This window comes from Haemorhous mexicanus, chromosome 26 (genome assembly GCF_027477595.1).
Source record: "Haemorhous mexicanus isolate bHaeMex1 chromosome 26, bHaeMex1.pri, whole genome shotgun sequence".
Taxonomy (NCBI): domain Eukaryota; kingdom Metazoa; phylum Chordata; class Aves; order Passeriformes; family Fringillidae; genus Haemorhous; species Haemorhous mexicanus.
Window position 1 is genome coordinate 5,908,536 of NC_082366.1, and position 21,393 is coordinate 5,929,928.

Below are 21,393 nucleotides of genomic sequence, written 5' to 3' on the forward strand. Positions count from 1 at the left end.
TTTTTGTTCCTATGAGGAGCAGCTGAGGGAGCTGGAGTTGTTTAGTCTGGAGAAGAAGAGACTCCAGGGGGACCTGAGCACCCTCTAGAACTCCCTGACAAAAGGGTGGAAGCCAGTCCTTCTGCCATGCCAGTGAGAGGACGAGAGGAATGGCCTTCAGCTGAGACAAGGGATATTCACATTAGACATCAGAAAACTTTTTTCACTCTTTGGGTGGTCAGGCATTGGGAATAGGTTGCACAGGGAGGTGCTGGAGTCACCACACCTGCAGATGTTTAAGAGGCATCTGGATCTGGCACTGCATGATGTGGTTTAGGAGTTACAGTGGCAGTGCTGGACTGGATCACATTAAAGATCTATTCCAACCTTGCTGATTCTATGATTTTTTTTTTTACTGAACCAACTGAAATTAAGAACTGGGGCCCAGCAGAACACTGCATGGAGTAATGCAGACACACTGCCACTGCTGGTGCCCCTTGTTTTCTGAGGGCACTTCCACCAGCACCAGAGCATCACACCTCTTCCCTGGGAAGAGGGGAGAACCCAGGGATACCCACGGAGGTGCTGCTGCAGCTCCTCTGCCCCACTCATGGCTCACACCCTCCCCCTAAGCTCTTCTAGACCAGTGTACAGCAAATCTGAGAAACACCATATCACCAGCTAGATGAGTCACATCACTGCTGGGTTTTTTCACTTGAAGCTCAGGAATCAAAAGGACATATTTTTAAGGAATGGTGAGATTTCTGTGCTGTGAATGTCAACAACAGATCTCCAGGAGACCATCCCTTGTTGTGATGTCTTAGGGAGATGATTTCAGCTCTGAGAGGCCAGCACAACCAGCTGGGATGCAGGGTGCCCAGACTAGGGAACAAGAGACAGGCTTAAGAATTAACCTTCTAATCTAATTTTTTTTTTTTATAGTGGCACCACCATCTGTGACTTTTTTTGCATAAAAATACTTGTATTTAATTTTCAGTTCGCATTTTTGCATTAGAAATCAGAATTAGAACTGTCTTTCAGAGATTTTAAACTAATCTGTTTTAGAAAGCATAGAAATAATTGTGAGAAGCCTGAATGTAGTTAAATTGTTACTGACTGACCTCTCCACCTTAGCAATTACAAGACAATCTATGATTCAGAATAAAACTAGGAAGCAAGAACCTAGAGTTCCAATCTGAATCTGTTATTGATTCATCCATTGGCCTTTATCAGATGATTTAATTTCTTAGCTTTGTGTCCAGAAGTCAGGAGTACCTAGCAACAATGTTGTAAAGATTAATTAGGTTAAACCTGTTAGACCTGACTTTTCATTACTGGAGTCTATGGAAAACATCAGAAGTATTCAGATTGCTATTTAAATTTATAAAGCATAAGATGCTATGTGATTTAATTATACATCTATAGTAATATTTTACACAAAGCATCTGCCTTCCATTATAAATTATTTTTTAAAGTACCAAATGTAATATTTCTACTTGAAACAAAGATGTTTCTCATGTAGATGCACTGTAAAATAAGAATCATTAGAAGATTTAAACAGCTTTCTATATTTATTCCAAAACACAAGTTTAGAGCAAGAAACAGCACTTCAGATTTGGGTCAAGTTCAGCTCTGGTTCTTTTAAAGCCAATTATCTGTTCAGTACAGAGTTTAATTTGCTAATTGCTATAGGGCTTTCAGACAGGAATGAAAATCATAAAATTATTTGGGTTGGAAGGGACCCTGAAGATCATCATCTTCCAAGCCCCTGCCATGGGCAGGAAACACTTCCCACTAGATGAGGGTGCTCAGAGCTCCATCCAGCCTGGCCTTGCACACCCTGGGGATGGGGCATCCACAGCTCCTTTGGGCAGCCTCTGCTATTGCATTTGTATTCTTAATTTTCCTAGTACAAAACCTGTTATTCCTACTCCTATATCTTTGCCTGAGAGCTCCTTAATTTCAAAATTATAATAATCTGGAGGGAGTTTACATTTTCCATTCCAAGGGAGGCTCCTGCCTTCCTTAGCAGACACCTGGCTTCTGTTGGCCCTTCAAGTTTAATTATCTTTGAGTACCTACAGAGCCTTTTTTGGCAGGCAGGTACAAGCTCCAGGGCTCTGATCTACTTTCTTCAGCCTGTGTTACACTTCTGTCCTAGATAAATGGGGTAGCACGAGTAGTTACAGTTGTAAATGTACAAAAATAACCTATCCGAGGCTACTTTGTCTTTGAAAATTTGAATCAAGGAACATCCAAACAATGAAGGGGTTTCCCCCATTCTAGGAATCACATTTACCAGTCAGTGGGGACCTTGAATAGTTAGATTTTTGTCATTGCACGTGACAAGAGTGCAATGGCAGATTTTTGTAGATAAAATGTGTGTCAAAAAGCAAGCTAGTGGAGAAGAATGACATGAGTACCAACCAAATTGTCTCACCTATGATCAAACTGGGGAAAAGGTTGAAAAACTACTACAGTTTTCTTCCATATTTCCATCTGTAATGGTTTTTTTTTCCATTTGACAAAGAAATATGAATTTTGAGGGTGTAAAAACCCCCAGCTGCTTCACACAGCACATAAATACACAACTTAGACCAGAGATGGAATATGATAGGACAAAAGTCTATCCCAATATGCTGTGTCTATCCCAAACCCTGTGTGTGGAGAAAGGCAGGAGGACAGGACAAGGCTGTGAACACTAAGGAGTGTTCAAATAACTCCTTCAAATAACTGCAGCTCAGAACTGAAGTTCAGTGGTTATTAAGATTGCCACAATAAGAAATTATGTGCAGCCATCAAACCTACACGACACAATAAAAACACGTGGGATGAATCTGCATCTTAACTTTAGCTGTTTAAATAGCCTAGTTTGAGTTCTTCTTTGAAATAAAATGCAGAAAAGTTTGCTTTTAGGGAAACCTGGAACAGTAATTTTCCTACAGGAAGCATGAGTACTTAAAAAGTACTTATTTCCTAATTATTTGCTCTCCAGGTAAACAGTGCATCTAGTCCTTTGCTGAAGCAGAGGGCTAGATATCAAAGAATTTCCTTGTATAGATGAGTCAAGCAACTTGTATTTTGTGTATTTAAATTTGTTTTTTCAACTTAAGTACTACTGTTAAGCGTTATAAAGCAGAATGTGAAATAAAACCACAATTTTAAGGATTTCTACCAGGTAAAACCATTAATTAAAAGATCTATATCAATCATTACCAGTGAATTTCCTTACACAGATTAGTTCTACTGCATTCAGAACTTTCCACATACATTTTTTTTAGTGATAAAATGTTTAGGGTTTTGTTGGTGTTGTTAAGTTGTTGTTGTAATGTTTAGCTATTTTTAATTTTAATTTTTTAAAGGATGGTAATAGCATAAATACCTTTTAACATGGTTGAAAAAAGTCTGGCTTATAGGTATAACTCAATATATATATTATATATATATCTATCTTCCAGGTTTGTTTCTCTGGTTTTTTGACATTGATAATGAAATTGGTAATGATCAGGCAAGTGTTACTCACACAAAATAATCACGTCTAATGCAGAAAAATCTTTTCCCTTCATAGTGTTCATGTCAAAAGTAGTCTCTTGTTTATCTTGCTGAATTAACAAGGAATTAACAGGGAATGCCATTAGCAAAGTAACATCAGAGATTTTATCTGCTTCAGTTAATGAAGCTCCTTGTTTAGAGTTGGACAGAAAACAGCCATTACATCTTATAAAAAATGGTGAAGTTTTAATATTAGGATGAAGCCAAGAACATTCAGTGCTGCTCACAAAGAGTCATTGACTGGTACTCCAAACACTAGATGGCCTTTTTGGTAGGACATTCACCCTGTCACTCAAACTTGAATGGAAACCTTCAACCCTTTAGAACTGTACTTCAGAGAGCTTCAGGTGAGTTTGAAATTGTGGTTAAAAATGTGGGATGGAAAAGGAAGAAAGGACTTGTTTTTACAAGACAGTCTTCCTAATTAAGATGTTAACAAGGTAGTAAATTAATTATATCAAATCTATTCATAATGACACTCACATCTAGTTTTCAACCATTAGTTTAAGTCTAAATGATATACAAGTTTTTCCTAAAGTAAATCACAAAACATGGCTACATCATCCTGAACCTCATTTATGGTCTACATATAGAAATTAATTTCATATAAAATAAAATAATGAATCAATTACTTTAATAGGCAATCAGAATGGAAACTTTTGGCGACTTTAAAAGTAGTGATAAAGGAGCACTAAAAGCTTAGGAACAGCTTTTGAGTTCAAGCAGAATGCTTCTGTACACTTTTTACTGAAATACCCAAAGAGAAAATATGATTAAAAAATCCCCTGAGCTTTCAGTCTGTCTTGTTATTGAAGAAAAAAAGAATCAAACATATTAAAGAGACAGTTTAGGTCAATCTGGGTCATTCTTTGACTCTGGAGTATACCATTCAAAAAAAAAAAATCCTTTATTTTCGGAGTGTGTTTATGTGGGTATATTCCAGGATGCCACCTCTTCTTCTAGGAAAGTCTTCTTTTTGTGAAGCCCTAGTTTTCAAATAATTTCAGCTATCCTTCAAATGTTGATGCATGCGTCTCAATCATGTCTAATGCAGAAAAATCTTTTTTCAGGATGTGGGATGCTGTGTTCATGCATGTTCCACTTCATCTTTACCCTAGTTATAGAGGGCATCTCTTCATCATGAATAGTAAGAGCAGCTACTACCTACAAGCCTAACTACACTAATCTATAAAACAATTTTCCTACTCTATTTGCTGTTTTATGATCCTGACTGGAAGTTATAATGGTTTCCTTCCTGAACTCTGTGAAAAAAAAAAAAAACCTGGCTATGCTTCTTGGCACAAATGGTAACATGAATATTTTATTATGCCTGGGGAAACGGCACATTAACAAAAGCTATGCATAAGATGCTACAAGAACTCTGAAATCAAATTTGATTTTTACCTTCTTTGATTTTAAAATGCACTTCCAAAAAGGCTCATTAGACCTTCATACAACAGCATTACTATTTCCTTCTCTCTGTTTTAAATACCTCCTCATGCATTTCACCATCACACTTGCATTTCTCACTGCCACACTACATTCATGATTCACAGTCATCCAGTCACCAACTGGTGCACAGAGTTATTTCCAACTTCTCTGAAGCACAGGCATTATTAGAGTTAGATATTAGCTCACAATAGTTTGATTTTTCTCCCCCATTTCTCTTACTCCTCAAAGTCATCTGGTAAATGCAGGTTGAAATGTGATGTAATTAGTGTATTAATTAGGGTTCAGTTCTCCACTTCAGTTAAATTACCAGCCTGAGAATGAACTATCAATTTGCAGTGCATTTTACAATCTAGCTCAACCCTCTAACATATGCATCTTTCAGAGTGCAAGGCTGGTTTTCCAAACTCAGCTGTCTGGAATGGCTGGTTATCACTTTTCAGATGGAAGCCAGCTCTTTTCCATCAATGAGTACAGGCAGTACCTAGACGAAAATAATAGTGGAAGGAAATAGATACAGCAGAGAGATTATGTACTGCCATATGAGCCCTTTGAATATGGACAAGCTGCTTTTTGTAATAATTAGTAATTACAGTACACATTTCTGAGTTTATACCCATAGAACAGGTTCTGCTGAATTTCTGGAGAGACAAAACATAAGAATCATAACATTAAAAATGACTTTAAACTACTTCATTTGCATTGATATGCAGCTTATTCAAAACCTGAAGATCCAGAAATACCATAAATACTTTCAGCCAAGGAAGGAGAGAAAGCATCCAGCTCCTGCCACACCTTTAAAGAAGTCTTCTACTCTCAGCAAAGCATGCAAGACAAATACAGGAAATCATCTGTGAACTGAAATCCCAGTTTAAAACTCTAATTCACAATTATCTTCCCTTCCATCCTGTAATGAACAGTATTAACAAGTTAACATCATCATGGAAATGCCTGCTTTATAAGAACTAGTGTCTGTGAATATTCAAGCTATATCTAATGCTTATGACACAAATGGACACACTAAATAATAAGATAATAATTCTGCATACAAACATCTGCAGTGTGTTTGGATTTCAGAGAGACAAGAGCAGCACAGATTTTTTTTGTCCAGTAGGGACCCCTGGTGTTTAAGGCAGCTATAACAAGGATCAACATCCCTAGCAGAAAATGAATGTATTGCTGTGGAGTCAGCTGCCTTTCTGCATCCACACCTATTGCATCCTCCTCCTCTGAGATCAAGGAACATCACCTAGCTGTATTATTAAGTTCAATTGTGTCTTACAGATTTGTCTTAGTCTTGCAAAAGCTTACACAGCACACCCCATACTCACACGGGCCAGAAGCTGGAACAAAGCACTGGTTACTCTAAGGGGAGGATGCTGAGGCTTGTCTGCAAGCAGATTTTGCTAAGGCGTGCAAATTTCCTGACACGAGGCTGAATCACCCCAGACTGGGCCAAGAGACACTTCCAATACAAAGTCCAAGAAATTGATATTTGTTCTATTCAGTGCACTGGGTGGTGGAGATCAGTGCTCCTAACAGTGCCCACCTGGGCACACAGCAAATCACAATATATGGATAGAGATATATATACATAGGGGGATTCTTCATTGGGAACCTCAGTGATAGGACAAGAAAGAAGAGGTTCAAAAATGAAAGAGGGGAAATAGATATCTGGAAGAAATTCTTTACAGTGGGGTGGTGAGGCACTGGAACAGGTTGCCCAGAGAAGCTGCAGATTCCCCATCTCTGGAAGCGTTGGAAGCCAAGACAGGGTTTGGAACAGCCTGGTCTAATGCAAGGCGTCCATGCACATGGCAGGGGGCTTGGAACGAGATGGTCTTTAAGGTCCCTCCCAACCCAAACCATGCTGTGATTCTCTATGTGCCAGCTGTGCAACATTGCAAATGGTACACTACAGAGAATACATGAAAACATGGGCATCGAGTCGTTTGGGAACCAGGGGAAAGCAGCCTCACCTCGTCTCCCTTTTCTTCATTTTTCCTTTTTGGCAAAAATAAACCAAACATATATATTTAACTCTAATACTTTCCATTTAGCTCTTTCCCATGTTTTCCCACGCTTCCCGACAAGCAGGTCCCACTTAGATCAGAGAGGCGCTGCTGCATGGCCTGCTCTCCAGAGCAGCCGGGCCCTGGAAGGATGCCTTTTCTATTTAAAGGCTCCTTCAGTTACCACAGGACGGCCCGGGGGGGCCGCGGCAGCGCAGCACCGCCCCCGGGCCCGCGTCACGGCCGGCACGGCACGGCGCGGCACGGCACGGCACGGCACGGCACGGCACGGCACGGCACGGCACGGCACGGCCGGCGCGGCACGGCGCGGCACGGCACGGCACGGCACGGCACGGCACGGCGCTGCCGGCAGTCGCGCCATGCACTCCCTCGCCCAGGAGATCCGCAGCTTCTCCAGGGCCAACCTGCGCAAGCAGCGCACCCGCGTCACGACGCTGACCGGCCGCAGGATCGTCGAGACGTGGCGCGGCGCCTGCCTGCACACGGAGGAGGAGGAGGAGGCGGCGCCCGGCGGCGGCTTCGTGCAGGACCTCAGCGCGGACCTGCAGGTCGGCGTGGTGAAGCCCTGGCTGCTGCTGGGTGAGTGCGCTGGGAGAGGGGAGCGCGGCGCGCCGGGCGGGCGGGGCTCGGAGCCGCTAAGAGTGCGCTCTGTCTCTCTCCGCAGGCTCGCAGGATGCTGCTCACGACCTGGAGACGATGAGGAAGCACAAGGTAGCGTTTCGTGGACGTACAGAGGCATCTCGCATAATGCGCGCCGCGCGTTTCTCCTGTAAATTAAAAATTCGGAAATGTCCTCTAGCGAATCTCAGGAAGAATGTATTCCGCTTGCATTTTCAAGAGGCTGCTCCGTTTGCAGGTGGATGGGTTTCTCTTGGCTTCACGAGAAGCTGAAATGCTTTCAGAGCATTCCAGAGTCTTCCAGGGGACTTCTGGAGATTATCTAGTCCAAGCCCCCTGCCGAGGCAGGGTCACCCAGAGCACGTGCCACAGGGACGTGTCCAGGTGGGTTTGGAATGTCTCCAGACAGGGAGACTCTGTGACCTTCCTGGGCACCACCTGTTCAGTGCCCGACCACCCTCAATCTAAACAAGTCCTTCCTCATGCTGAGGTGGAACTTCTTACGTTTTGGCAATGGCAATTGCTCGTCATCCTGTTGCTAGGTACCACTGAAAAGAATCTTGCTTCTCTGCAAGAGTGATGATTATTTAGAGCTGTTTAATGGAAGAGATTCCTACATGGCCATAGGCATTTCCACTTCGGACACTAAGCAGCACCATTCCCCCTTGCCTTATGTGGATTGACGAAACTAGAAAAACAAAGCAGCTTCTCTAAGTCTGTCCCACAGTTTTGTCTTTTTACTCTTCTCTGTTGCAGTAATGGGGTGATAAGGCCTTTGGACGGTGGTGGTTGTGCAGGACAGGCCATGCACCAGGTTGGCATCTGGTGCCATCTAAATGTCATTTTACTGTAATTTTAAATAACCCACAACCTGGCTGTAGGCTGGACAGAGCAGAGATGGCAGGAGGCCAGAGGTGGTGTCGCCTGCCAAGAACAAGTGTAGTTTACTCTGAAATCCTCCTGCTTCAGCAAATGTTTCTGGTCACTAACCAGGAGGAATGTTAAGGTGATGGGTTAGAGCAGGCTTGAAATTTGGGGGATTGTTGGGTGCTCTGTGCTCTCATTCCTATTGCTTTCTTTTCTTTTCCAAACGGGATGAAAACTTCCTTTTCTGTTGAAAATCCATTTTTTAGTCTGTGTTTGAGCAGTAATCTTTTCATTTCCTCTCAGAAAAAACCTGAGATTTATCACAGTATGTTTTAGCACACTTCGAAATTTTGCTTGGAGAAAAGCACGCCATAGACAACATATGTATGTAAAACTGAACATTGCATCAGTGTAAGGTAGAGTCTGTGTATGCCTTGGGATTAAAGCACCTTTGTTTCTGCTTGTTTTGCTTGCTATCTTCAGAAAATGTCTTTTCTTCTTTTATTTTTTTGACTTAGGTCACTCACGTTCTAAATGTGGCATACGGAGTCCAAAATGCCTTCCTCGATGACTTTATATACAAGACCATTTCCATTCTGGACCTCCCAGAAACTGATATTACCTCCTATTTCCCTGAATGTTTTGAGTTCATTGAGAAAGCCAAGATCCAGGTACGGTCTATCAATAATTAATGTTAGTAGTTATCCTGTGTAGATTATTTATAACACTACCTAAGAACTAAAGCAACTCCTTTTGTTAAATGAAAATATGGTACCAAATTAATAGTTTTGCCATTGTCTTTTTAAATTTTAAATAGAAAATCCAAGTAATTTCTAAGCATTCCTAGAGACGTGGCACTGCTGTTAATCCTCATTCCCTCCAGCACTGCTTTTTCAGAATGACTGTCTTGCGTTTTAGAGAAATGCATCTTTAAAACAGTTGTACCAGGGCTTGACTTGAGATTACACAACTGCATCCTAAATTCAAGTCACTACCCCTGACAGAAGGAAATGAAGAAAATTTATTTCTCCATTGGGAATGTTGTTTTGGATTAGAAACAGCCTGAATTAGAAGCAAGAAACAGAGCTTTTACAGATCTGTGTGGTTTATCATCAGCTGTTCACCATCCTTGTCCTTTTCATTACAGAATCATTGAAAGGTTTGGGTTGGAAGGGACCTTAAAGATTATCTAGCTCCAACCCCCTGCTGTGGGCAGGGACACCTCCCTCTAGACCAGGATGCTCCAGGAAGATGCTGTAAATCCACATACATACCAAGAATATCAGAGTAGTCTTGGAGCCAAAAGTGATTTAACTGCTCACAAAATCCTGAAAGGATGTGACGTAGAAAACAGGCTGAAATCCCCTTCTGGGCTTCTTGGCAGAGTTATCTGTAGTCCAGCTCAGAGCTGGTAAATTGAGTTTTGTTAAATTCAGTGTGTAATTTACAACAACCATTGTTTTGGTATCTAAACTATAACTCAACGACCAAACATTGTAGGGTGTTATTCTACCATATCTGTCAGGTTCATTGTTTATGCAGGTTGGGATAAAAGATGATCTTGCCCCAGTTTTCTTTGTGCCTCAGTGTTCTTTCCTTCTCTCATTTATAATTTACAAGCAATGTGATAACGTATTATCACTAAATGACCTTTTCAAGGTTTCTAATTACAGTTTCCAGTTCATTTCTAAATGAGAGGTGCCATTCACAACTGCACAATTTTGCTTTTTACCTTTCCTGTTTATATCTCAGTTACTATTTGGTAGATTAAGGAGTTTACAGGAAAACTTTTACAACAACATTAGTAGTTTTCTGCTGGAAGAGGTGGATGAAAGAGAAGATAATTGGAATAGCTGGTCTCCAGGATCAGTTCAAAAAGCACATGATAGTGCTATACAGAGACAGATCTCTAGGTGTTTTGAATTAATTTGCTTTGTCAAAACAGCGTTAAAAGAGCTTATGATAAATTGTGTCATGAAGTGTCTTCTGTTGAAGTAACCACTGAGACACTGCTGTTTCCTCTCCTAAAATGAGGGAGGAAGAGATGGTCACTGGTGAGAGAACATGATATATGAGAAATTATTTCTAGAACATGGTTAACTCCATGAAGGAAGCATGAGAGTGTGAATTTGAGGATGCGAGTGAAGCCTGCGCTGTTCTGTAAGTCATTGCCAGCTGGCTGCTTGTAACAGGACTCACTTTTCTAAAACTGTCATGGCTCAAGTCTCTAGACACCATGGTACAAATTCTGATACTGATCAGAGCTCAGCTTTTCTTCTAGGCTCCAGCTTGGCAGGCATATTTTCCATGACATGTTTAGTGACCCATGTCAAGTCATAATACTATGAATGAGGGATACTTTTTTTTTTATGTTTAATATCTAATAATAAAACTCCTGAAATCCTGTGTTTCCAAAGAGAAAATCTTTGCTTATTCATGAACATCACTCCTTCTCCCCCTGTCTTTCCTAAGGAAAAAGCCTCAGTTCACTGCAAAGTAAAATGGATCTATAAGGGGTTACATTAGCCTTCAACTAAACAAAAAACTTTATGCTTCTTTTAAATTTCTTCCCTTGATGAGGCTTTTTGCCCACTTTGTGGAACCATTGTGTAATCACCTTTTCTGTTGGTGGAAGGTGATTTTGTTTCTCTCTTCATAAAAAGAGAGAATTTAAAAAAAGAGAGAATTAAAAAAACCCTCCAACTTGGTCTGGAATCTTAGATGATTCTGGCAAGCCCACAGACCATTTCTGGGCAGGGAAACTTGGAGTGTCAGCATCAGAGCAAGGAGTTCTTGGTAAATAGAGATGGATTTCCTGTTTGCCCTGTTTCTCACTTTTATTCTGTATTCAGAGCTAATACATAATTAGTTAAGAATGGCATGGAAAATTCATTTTTGTATGAACTGTAAACAATGTACTTCAGCAAGGAAAGATAAACATTCTCAGTATTAAAGTTGGTTTCATATTATGGCCCAGATTCATTCATGTTCAATACTTTTCAGGATTAATGGGTATCACTGTATAATTTTTGGCAGTGTAAAACAAACCAGTTACTTTAAAAGACACATCAGACTTAGATGTGAAAGAGGGAAATAAAGCATGAACTGTACAAAGGAAAAGAAAAAAAAATTAAGAGAGCAATTTCCAGCAGGCAGTGCACAGGAGGTGTGATTTCATTGCAAGGAAGGCTGCTATCATTATTTGCTGGGCTGGCATGCAGGAGCTTAGACTCTGTTCCTAGCTCTGTCATAACGTTGTGCCTCATTCCTCTAGTCTCAGCTTGGAATTTCTCCAACAAGGATAATAACACTCAATTTCATACCTCTTTGTCTTGTTATTTAAACTGGAAGATTTTTTGAAGCAGGAACCATTTTCTGGTCTGTGTGTCTGTTAAAATACCAGATAATTGTAGCTCCCAAATCTGTAACATAAGCTATTAAGTTCCTGGAACAGAACCTTGGTGCTTATGTTAATAACTTACATTTAATTTCTTTTTTGGAGGATGGCGTGGTGCTGGTTCACTGCAATGCAGGAGTCTCCCGTGCTGCAGCTGTAGTCATTGGTTTTCTAATGAATTCAGAAAGACTGAGCTTTGCCAGAGCCTTTTCCTTGGTGAAAAATGCGAGGCCTGCAGCTTGTCCAAATCCTGGCTTCATGGAGCAGCTCCACAAGTACCAAGAACAGATTTTAAAGGCAAATGGAAGCATAAACAATCATGACTGATCCAAAGGGAGAAGTGAAATGATCTGGTTTGACTATACAGGAAGAGATGTTGGATGTACTTTAATCTGTCATTTTGAAATCCTCTCTCACATGTGCATTTTCAAGTCTTTATGTATTTTTTTCTTACCCTCCTTTGACCCTGTTTTTTCCAACAAGTCATCAAAAGGCCAAATGGTGGTGTACTGACTTCAGAGAAGTTTTGCCTAAAACCAGAGCACTAATAAAAAGATACAGCTCAGTTTTCCTTGAAATATTAGAAAACAATGGAATGATGGGTTGCTTACTGAACCATCAGAAAATGCAGGTAGTAGAGAAAGGAAGTAAAATAACTGAGGTAAGTTGCTTTCTTTCCAAATCTGTGCATTCCTAATTGGTTGTAAAATCGAGATAATAAAATGTTAATATAATGAAGTATCCTGATATTGGATTTTAAAATGATATTGCAACTATAGATGATATTACTGAATTTTGTGGGCTAGCCAGCCTTTTTTCTTTTTTTTTTTTTTTTAATTAAATCTATGGTCTTTTGAGGATACGCTTCATGTATTTCTATTGTTTCTCATCTAGTAGTGATTTGAAGTGCATTAACATCGTGTTAATGCAATGTCCAGTCTTGGAACTAGCAGGGTTTTTTTTCCTGTACATCATTTCAGTAGAGATACAAAAAATGTTGATAATTATCTGTCTCTGCTGTTGATAATTATCTGTCTCTACCACTGTCTTTTCTTACATCTGGTCCTCATGTGCTGTCCCCTCACTCCATTCCACATCATATGTAAAGAACAGACCATAGGATGTGTAATTTTGATCCTCCTGAGAGATCCCAGGCTGAAATTACTGTCTTAATATGCTTTAAAAAAAAATTGACAAGATTTTAATAGTATTTTGTGGCCTTCACGCCAGCTCTTAATGATTTGATATATTAATATGCAACAAAATAAAGAGAACACTGTGTTTGGATAAATTGTGTGCTAAAGTGATTTTGAAGGTTTGGTTTCAAGATGGGTGTTCTGTCCTGGTACCAGCAGCTTGAACTAGCTCATCGTTGTGTTTGAACCACGACCTCTCTTGTTCTCAGTATGAATTGCTCAAGAACACGTAGTGGCAGGACAAGGGGGAATGGATTCAAAGAGAGGGAGTAAGAGAGATTAGATTATTTCCCCTGGGGGTGGGCAGGCCCTGGCACAGGCTGCCCGGAGCAGCTGTGGCCGCCCCATCCCTGGAAGTGCCCAAGGCCAGGCTGGACAGGGCTCACTGGGATAGTGGAAGGTATTTCTGCCCATGGCAGCTGGATGAGCTTTAAGATCCCTTCCAAGCCAAGCCATTCCATGATTGTACGCTAAACGTTAATACAGGGATCAGGCAACCCCGCTGCATCTGAGGGAACAGCTCACTGCCTTGTCCCAGCGGACGCCGGCAGCCTGGCACTGACTGACACCCTTTCCCTGGAGAAGGCTGTGGGGAGGCCGCTCCGAGCTCCCAGCCCGCGGGAGCAGCCCAGGACCAGCCCTTGGTAACACTGACCGCGGTTCCCCCAGCTCCGTTCGCGGCCCGCCCTCCCTCAGGGACCGTTTGCCCAGCCGCCGTGAGGGGACCGGCGGGCACAAGCCGATGCCGGGCCCCGACACCCTCACCCCCCGACGGGGCTCCGCCCGCCCCGCTTCGTCCCAACGTGTCACGGGGTGGGTCGGAAGTGACGGCGGCAGGAAGCTCCGTCCCTTTTGAAAGCGCCCGGCGGAGCCACCGCCGCCGCCTCTTTCCCGCCATCCGGGCCGACATGGCCGCCTTCGCCATGGAGCTGCCGCCCGCAGGTGAACTGGGCCCGCGGCTCCCCCGGCCCGCGCCGCGCTCCGGCCCTGCTGGGCGCCCTGCAGGGGGCTGCGCTGCCCGGCCCGGCCGGGGGCGCCCCGCGGCTTCCCCGGCGCTGCCTGCGCTCCTGTGAGGGGCGTGGGCCGCGGCCGAGCCCCTGCGCCAGGCGGGGGTGTGGATGCTGCTGAGGCGGGGTGGGAGACGGCGCCGGGAAGGGGCGGTTCGCGCTGGGGTGATGCGAAAGGGGAGCGGGGTTAGATCGATCGGCCGCCACTTGAAATTGCGAAAAATGCAACACTGTAAACTCGGCTTAGCTGTAAAAGGAATGATTAAACCGCCTTCGGTCTCATCAATACAAGTGAATATCTCAGAGGCGGGTGCCAAGAGGATGGTGCCACGCTCTTTTCGGGGATGCCCAGCGACAGAGAGAGGAGTCATGGCCATAAACCAAAACAAGTTCTGTCCCAGCCTAAGGAGGAACTTTACACCGAGCTTGGCCGAGCCCTGGAACAGGCTGCCCAGGGAGGCTGTGGAGCCTGCAGAACATTCCAAATTCACCTGGAGACGTCTCTGTGTACCTGCTCTGGGAGACCCTGCCTTGGCAGAGGGTTTGGAGTAGATGGTCTCCAGAGGTCCCTTCCAATCCTAACACTTCCGAGATTCTGTGATCTTAATCACTTCCTGTATCTTGTGTTATGTTACTTTCATAGAGCCCACAATGGAAAAAGCTGCCTTTGTCTTTCACTTGTCTTTTTCATATTTTAAAATTTTGTTTTCAGGAGCTGAACCAATGACTCTTGGCTCGCCGACATCTCCAAAACAAGGAACTAGTGCTCAATTTCTCCCTGGGTTTTTGATGGGTGACTTACCTGCACCAGTGACTCCACAGCCACGTGCTTTATACGGCCCTTCAGCTGGTGTCATGGAAACAAGGTCTCCACTACTTGCAGGTCAGAATTTGTTAAATGTTGGAAAATCGTCCTGAATGCAAAAAATTGGTTTGTCTCATTGTTCTGCATGACTGTTGCAGACTTGAATCCTTATAGTTTTATATCTTTCTATAAACAAACTCCACTGATTAAGTGGTGAACTCAGTGTATTCAATTATAATAAATGTTTCAAATGTGACCATTTTGGTATCAGGAAAAGTTTGTTTTACAGGGAAGGTAATAAACCTCTCCTAAATACAGAATCAATTTACACGACCCTTTACAAGCCAATTGCACATACATTGATGTTGAAGACAGAGATATCTGCTGGCAAACTAAATGCAGCTTGTGCAAACTGCTGATTTCTTTGCAGAATTTTTTCAATTTCTTTGAATTCTGAAAGGTCACTTACAGATTGTCAAACTTACAAAAACTGGGGGGAGAAAAACTGAAAATAAACTTCTTGATTATTATCTAGTAGTTGTAGCTAAAGCCTTGATGCCTGCTGTCACTGGACTGGAGTAGTAGATGCTCATTTCTCCTCAACCACCTAATTAATTAGACTAGGAGAAGTTCTTACCCATGTTAGTATTGTACATCTGTTTTCTTCTCTGAGAAGAGTGAGTAGTTGACATGCCTTGGGTGATCTTGTTTTTTCTACTAAATCAGTTGGCGTAATTTAATACCTGATGATGTTAGTATTTTGAAGTCATTTTGAAGGGAAAAATGAGGATTAAAGTACTGCAAGAATTTCTCTTAACAAAATATTCTCTTTGAATGTCAGGCTGGATTGGACTCAGTGATCTCGCCAGGTCCCTTCCAACTTAAAATGTTCCATAATTGGAGATTTGTTGGTCTTCTGCCTCTTGCTCTTGTCTGCCTGCCCTTACACGTCTGGGAACAAACCTCTTACGAAAATATTTATGAAATTGAAAGTAATCATGTGAATTTCACCAAATGGTTTTTTAAAGGGTTTTTTATAGCCTCAGAGCATCAATTTTAGGAAAAGGGGAGCCAGTAAGATACTAACCCAGACTTCCCAAAGGGAGTGATCAAGTACATCACTTAAACTGCCAACCTTGATGGGAGAGTGCTTTACATGATGCACATTATTCCATGTAACAGTAGCAGTTCTTGTATGTGTTAAACAGTTCAGAGTAGAACCTTGAAGCTCAGAATTTAGGATTGGAAAAACTTGGTTTCCAAATGTTTTGCAAGTGAAAACTTGATGCAAACTACTTTTTTTTCCCCTGGGGTAAATCCACACAAATGGTTAAGATAGGTCAAGTTCTTCCAAGAAGTTTAATTCTCTGTTCTACTGGAAGTCCCAAAGCTTACAAAATGGGAGGACAGCTGGTTTAACTTCATCCTGTCTCTATGCAAGCTAGTCCCTGCTCTCAAGAGCTTACATTTTTATTTAATATGAAATTAGATGAGAAGCCAAGGAATTTGGACAGTGGGAATGTGACAGTAATGTGCAATGTCTCTGTGCATTTTGGTATGGTTCTTTACCATGTAGAATATCTCAATTTTTAAAATCTTGCTTTTATGTCTATACTATAGACAAGGTAGTCTCTGAAACTATTAAAATAGATTTCTAGCCTGGCTTAAAATTGAAAGATACAGCCATGCTCAGGACCTGAGAGAAAGAACATGTAAACAGTGAATATTATGGGTTAATAAGAGGTCTGAAAGTTCTAAATAATACTTCTGTATTATAAACAGGATGCTCCTGCCTAGAACATTCAAACCTGAACAGTTTGGTAGGACAGATGGCTCTGCAAACCTCCAGTGAAACAACCAACAGTCTCAACAACAATCTACACGAGAGCATGGCTGAATGTATTACTGAAGTCTCAACAACAAGTAGCACCAAAGCAAAATTACAAGTTTCCTCATGCTCTTCTTTTGTTCCTTTGAATTGCAGGAGGGTCTCCCCCACAACCAGTAGTCCCTTCACATAAGGATAAAGGTGGTGCTCCACCTGTTAGAAGCATATATGATGAGTTGTCTAGTCCTGGGCTTGGATCAACACCTCTGTCCTTAAGAAGAACTGTAAGTGTCTTCAGCACTGGCCTGTTCTTAGCAGAAGCATATGTCAAATATGTTGTCAAATAACTTTTCATTAACAGCTCTTGGGAGTCTTTTGTTAAATATACATGCAAATATCTGTTCTCTAAAAAGTTAGCAGTAACTTAAGGCAAACAATTAATATTATTACCTGAATGTTTAAATCACTTGAAAGTTGTCTCTTGATCTGAGCAGCATACCTATAAGAATAATTTGTTACTTTCTGTATATTAATGCAGGCCAGCTTTACTTTATCACAGAGCCCATCAGCTGGAATTCTGCCATCAACTCCAGGAGCAGGTAAATGTCCTGTCAAAATTTCTATTCTCTTTTCTTACTGCTTTCTTTAATACAGAAAAATCATCACTGTTCAAGCTACATCAGTTCCTTGCTAATTTATGAAGAGGTGGTGTATTTGTTAGCTTTTCAAAAGGCACATAGGTATGAGTAGGAAATAATTATTCATTCTGAGACTGAGTTTCAAGCAGCTTTTCTATTTCCTTGTCCCAAATGTGGTGTTGAACTGAGCACAGAGGTGGCTGTAATTGAGTGAAGAAGCTGAGACTGATGGATTGCCTTCCACCTTCACAAGGTGTGATATCTTGTGTATGAACTGGTGGCTTCTTGCCAAGCTTTATTCTGCTGGCCTGTTCCTATTTGGCAACTGTGTTAAGCTGTTGGTGTTTTGAAGTCAAAGAGAACACTAGGTTGCTAGTCATAAAAACTTACTAGTGTGTTTGCAGATGTGAAGTTATGATTGACTTACTTGTTCTGTCTGTGAGTAAATCCCCATCAGACTCTTCCACATACAGGTGAAATGCTTGACACTGAATTTATTCTTTTATTATAAATCTCTGTCTTGCCAAAGAAATTTGTTCAGCAATACCATTTCGATTTAACAGCTTCAAGCATGTTCAGCCCTGCAAGCATTGGGCAGCCTAAGAAGACTACTCTATCTCCTGCTCAGCTGGATCCTTTTTACACTCAAGGTGATTCCCTTACTTCAGAGGATCAACTCGATGACACGTGGGTAACTGTATTTGGGTAAGTTATCTCCAAAGTATCAGAAAAACCTGGGGGGTAAAGTCCTCAGAGTGTATGAGAAAAATACTTGGGCATTGATGTTGTCTGGCATTGGTATGTGCTGCAAGTACAGCTATGGTTAAAGCAAGCAAACACACACATTTCAGTGAGGCATCTTAAACTGAGCTGCCACATTATGTTTTCCAGTTAGAAAGGCACCATTCTGCTGTTGGGGTGTGTGGTAAAATGCCTAGAAGGTGGTATTTCTCAAGTCACTGCTTCTGATATTACAGTGGTCTCTTCTGGATTTCTGTAAATGCTTCAGAGGGTTGTATCTTAACACCTGAATTCTTAAACTACTCATAATTTTTTGAGCACTTTTTTCTGTCTTTCAGATTTCCTCAAGCATCAGCTTCCTATATTCTACTACAGTTTGCTCAGTATGGAAACATATTAAAGCACGTGGTATGTCTTAGTTTGACACTTATGTCAGAAAACCTTGTGAATTAAGCATTTAAAGAGCTACATTTCACAACTTTCACTTAATCTCATTCAGATGTCCAACATAGGAAACTGGATGCATATTCGATATCAGTCCAAGCTTCAAGCCCGGAAAGCCTTAAGCAAAGATGGAAGAATTTTTGGTGAATCTATCATGATTGGTGTCAAGCCTTGTATAGATAAAGTAAGTTAATATTTGCTTTTAGTTCAAAGGCACTCTGCTTTTGGTCTTGCTTTTTATTTTCCCTGACCTCTTTAATTTTTTTTTTCTTTTGCAATTGCAAATTGTAGGTAGTTCATCTATATAGATATAGTCTGTTACACATTTACATAAGTTTTTTCTTAAACACTTGTCAACATTTCCTGCTGAGAAGGACCATTATGAGCAATCTCTGCACTTCTTGGAAGTTACAATGCACACAATTATATTGCTGTATGAGCCAAGGAAGTGAAACCATAATGTAAGACACAACTGAAATAAGTTCCCTGACTGGAATTTAGGGCCTGCAGTAAATGCCTGATGGCAGATTAAGACTGTTGCTGCTCCTAATTGTACCTATTTTTTATGTGACTGTGCTTCTGGCTCTTGAATTTATCTTAGTACTTTGGACTGAATATTTGTTAGCAAGAAAATCCCAATAAAAACATGTCACTCTCTTGTAAGTAGTAGTTGGGGGTAGACACAGCTGTCTTGTAGTCTTAATATTGACATGAGTTATTAGTGTCTAGGTATTGGCAATATCCTGACCTTTAACACTTGCAGCCCTTTTTTGCACTGGGTACTGTCCATTAGCTTCAGCAAATAACAGTCATTCCTCAGTCATTCTGCACAGATTATTGATTTTGGTCTCCTTTAAGGATATGTGATACTGAAGAGTAGTGTAAGTTTTCCAGTGCAAACCATTCTGAGAAGGCAGCCTTAGAAACTCAACTTGCAATTACTGAAGTTTTAGCAGTCTGAAACATTTCTTATACTCAGTAAAATTCAGAAACAAGTACTTCTATGGCCCATTTCCCTTTGGGCTTCTGCTGGTGGTCTGTCCGTGCCATTTTACTCTTGGTTTGTATCAATGAATGAATTGCCTGTAAGCTGAAGCTCTAGGAGAAATGATCTAAGACATAATCACCAGGCGACTGATCTTCATGGCTTTTGAATTCTCATTATGTCTTTTGTGGATAGTATTCACTTTCATATACCAGTAAATAAACCCATAGTCATTACTTTGTATTTTTGGAGGCAAAAGATTTCAGGAGACTAATCCATTGAAGGATTGGTTTTGGTAAGACTTGCCTGCAACTGAAAACTAGATATGATGGATTTGACATCAGCACTTAGGCTTCTGATTTAAAAGTATCAGTTAGTTCCATGGGTTCCCCTTGTGCTAAGCAGAGCCAGCTGCACACCCACCATGTGCACCAATGCTGTTGTTTATTTTGGAAAGTGCTTTTTTACCAAATGTGCTGCTGAATTTCTGCTGTCTTTAGGCTGGTTGAATCCTATGCTCCACTGAGTCTAAATGTACCAAATCACATGTCCCCAGGCTGTGGTTATTTACCAGCTTGCTTTCTCTGGTGTGTTGTGGAACTTGTGGTTCCCATCAAGTCACCTCCTACCTCTTCCATTCTACATGCATTCCTTTCTAAATATAAGCTCCATAGAAATGGAGCCTTGAAGTTTGATTGCATTTCCTTTTGTATTTTATTCTCTACATTGTTTTAAACTTGGCTTTAGTACAGACAGAGAACAGATTCCAACCTTGCACTACTTTGCAATGGCATAATTCAACAAGTAAATGATTGCAGTGAGGAAAATGCTTGGTGGGCATGGGTACCTGTATGTTCTGTACTGACACACCTTTCATCTTTTGGGATCCAAATATGTTTTATCAAAAAAATTCAAATAGTAGATCATTTTAGATGATAAAGGTTGGGATACTGCTTTTCAGTGTTTGTTTACATTATATTAACCTTCTATTTAGAGTGTGATGGAAAACTTTGAAAGAAGCTCTGCATCCTCAATGTCTTTGATTTTCACTCCACCTACAAAATCTGCTGGCACACCAACACAACCTGCAAATAATAGTGCAAGGATTTCTACCATGAGACCTCTTGCAACAGCATATAAGGCTTCCACTAGTGACTACCAGGTATTTTAAGAGAAACAGAAACATGTGGTTTTGTGTTGTCTCCTCTTAGCTCTGTGAGGCTGTGCAGACATTAACTGCAATGTGACCTTTACCTCTTGCTGTCAGTTCTTTAATGATGTGGTTCAAGTACAAGCTCAGTCTGTTCAGTCTGTAAAATAATAATTTTAAAATACTAAATTAATGACTTGTCACTTTTCCAGGGATTAAGGGCTTGTTTTGAAGAGATTTCAAACATATTTTGTCAAAATATAGTAGCACTTAGGAAAAGAAGAAATAAATGTTTAGTGTAAAAACTATTAACTACATGTTGACTGATTCTCTGTATTTTCTCTTTTTGTTTTTCTCCCTGCCTTCTAGGTGGTTTCTGACAGACAAACTCCCAGGAAAGATGAAAGTATTGTATCTAAAGCAATGGAATATGTTTTTGGCTGGTAATATACAAGAGGAGGTAACATACTAAGCTGGTCAGGGTCTGAACTATGCTACTGGCATTTGTAGTTAGTTGTATAACTACTGGTGGCAGTATTTTATCTTACAGAGCACCTGTTATGCCTTCAGTTTATTCAGAAGACATGTAGCTTGCACTTTAAATGATGGCAGTGTACACATGGTTTTACAAACTGAGTAAGTGTAAATAAAAGTGCTTTACCCCTGTTCTCTGATGGCATGATTGTGAAAAAATTCTGTCTCAT

The 21,393-nt window shown here is 41.1% G+C and overlaps 2 protein-coding genes across 3 annotated transcripts; both read left to right on the forward strand.

The window, feature by feature from the left end:
• Positions 1 to 7,287: 7,287 nt before the first annotated feature.
• DUSP19 (dual specificity phosphatase 19) lies at positions 7,288 to 13,186 on the forward strand. The gene is made up of 4 exons (XM_059868374.1): positions 7,288 to 7,592; positions 7,678 to 7,724; positions 9,017 to 9,169; positions 12,001 to 13,186. Exons 1-4 carry the CDS (start codon positions 7,373 to 7,375, stop codon positions 12,220 to 12,222), a joined length of 642 nt encoding a protein of 213 aa, XP_059724357.1. The 5' UTR covers positions 7,288 to 7,372; the 3' UTR covers positions 12,223 to 13,186.
• Positions 13,187 to 13,889: 703 nt separating this feature from the next.
• NUP35 (nucleoporin 35) lies at positions 13,890 to 21,355 on the forward strand. 2 transcript variants are annotated; one of them, XM_059868373.1, is made up of 10 exons: positions 13,890 to 14,033; positions 14,811 to 14,981; positions 16,888 to 17,015; positions 17,270 to 17,330; positions 17,933 to 18,074; positions 18,449 to 18,518; positions 18,610 to 18,738; positions 20,534 to 20,701; positions 21,059 to 21,149; positions 21,240 to 21,355. In XM_059868373.1, the coding sequence occupies exons 1-9, from the start codon at positions 14,000 to 14,002 to the stop codon at positions 21,134 to 21,136; spliced, it is 981 nt and encodes a 326-aa protein (XP_059724356.1). In that variant the 5' UTR covers positions 13,890 to 13,999; the 3' UTR covers positions 21,137 to 21,149; positions 21,240 to 21,355. The 2 variants fall into 2 exon arrangements, with proteins under 2 accessions (XP_059724356.1, XP_059724354.1); XM_059868371.1 differs by having other exon boundaries at positions 21,059 to 21,355.
• The last annotated feature ends 38 nt before the right edge of the window (positions 21,356 to 21,393 follow it).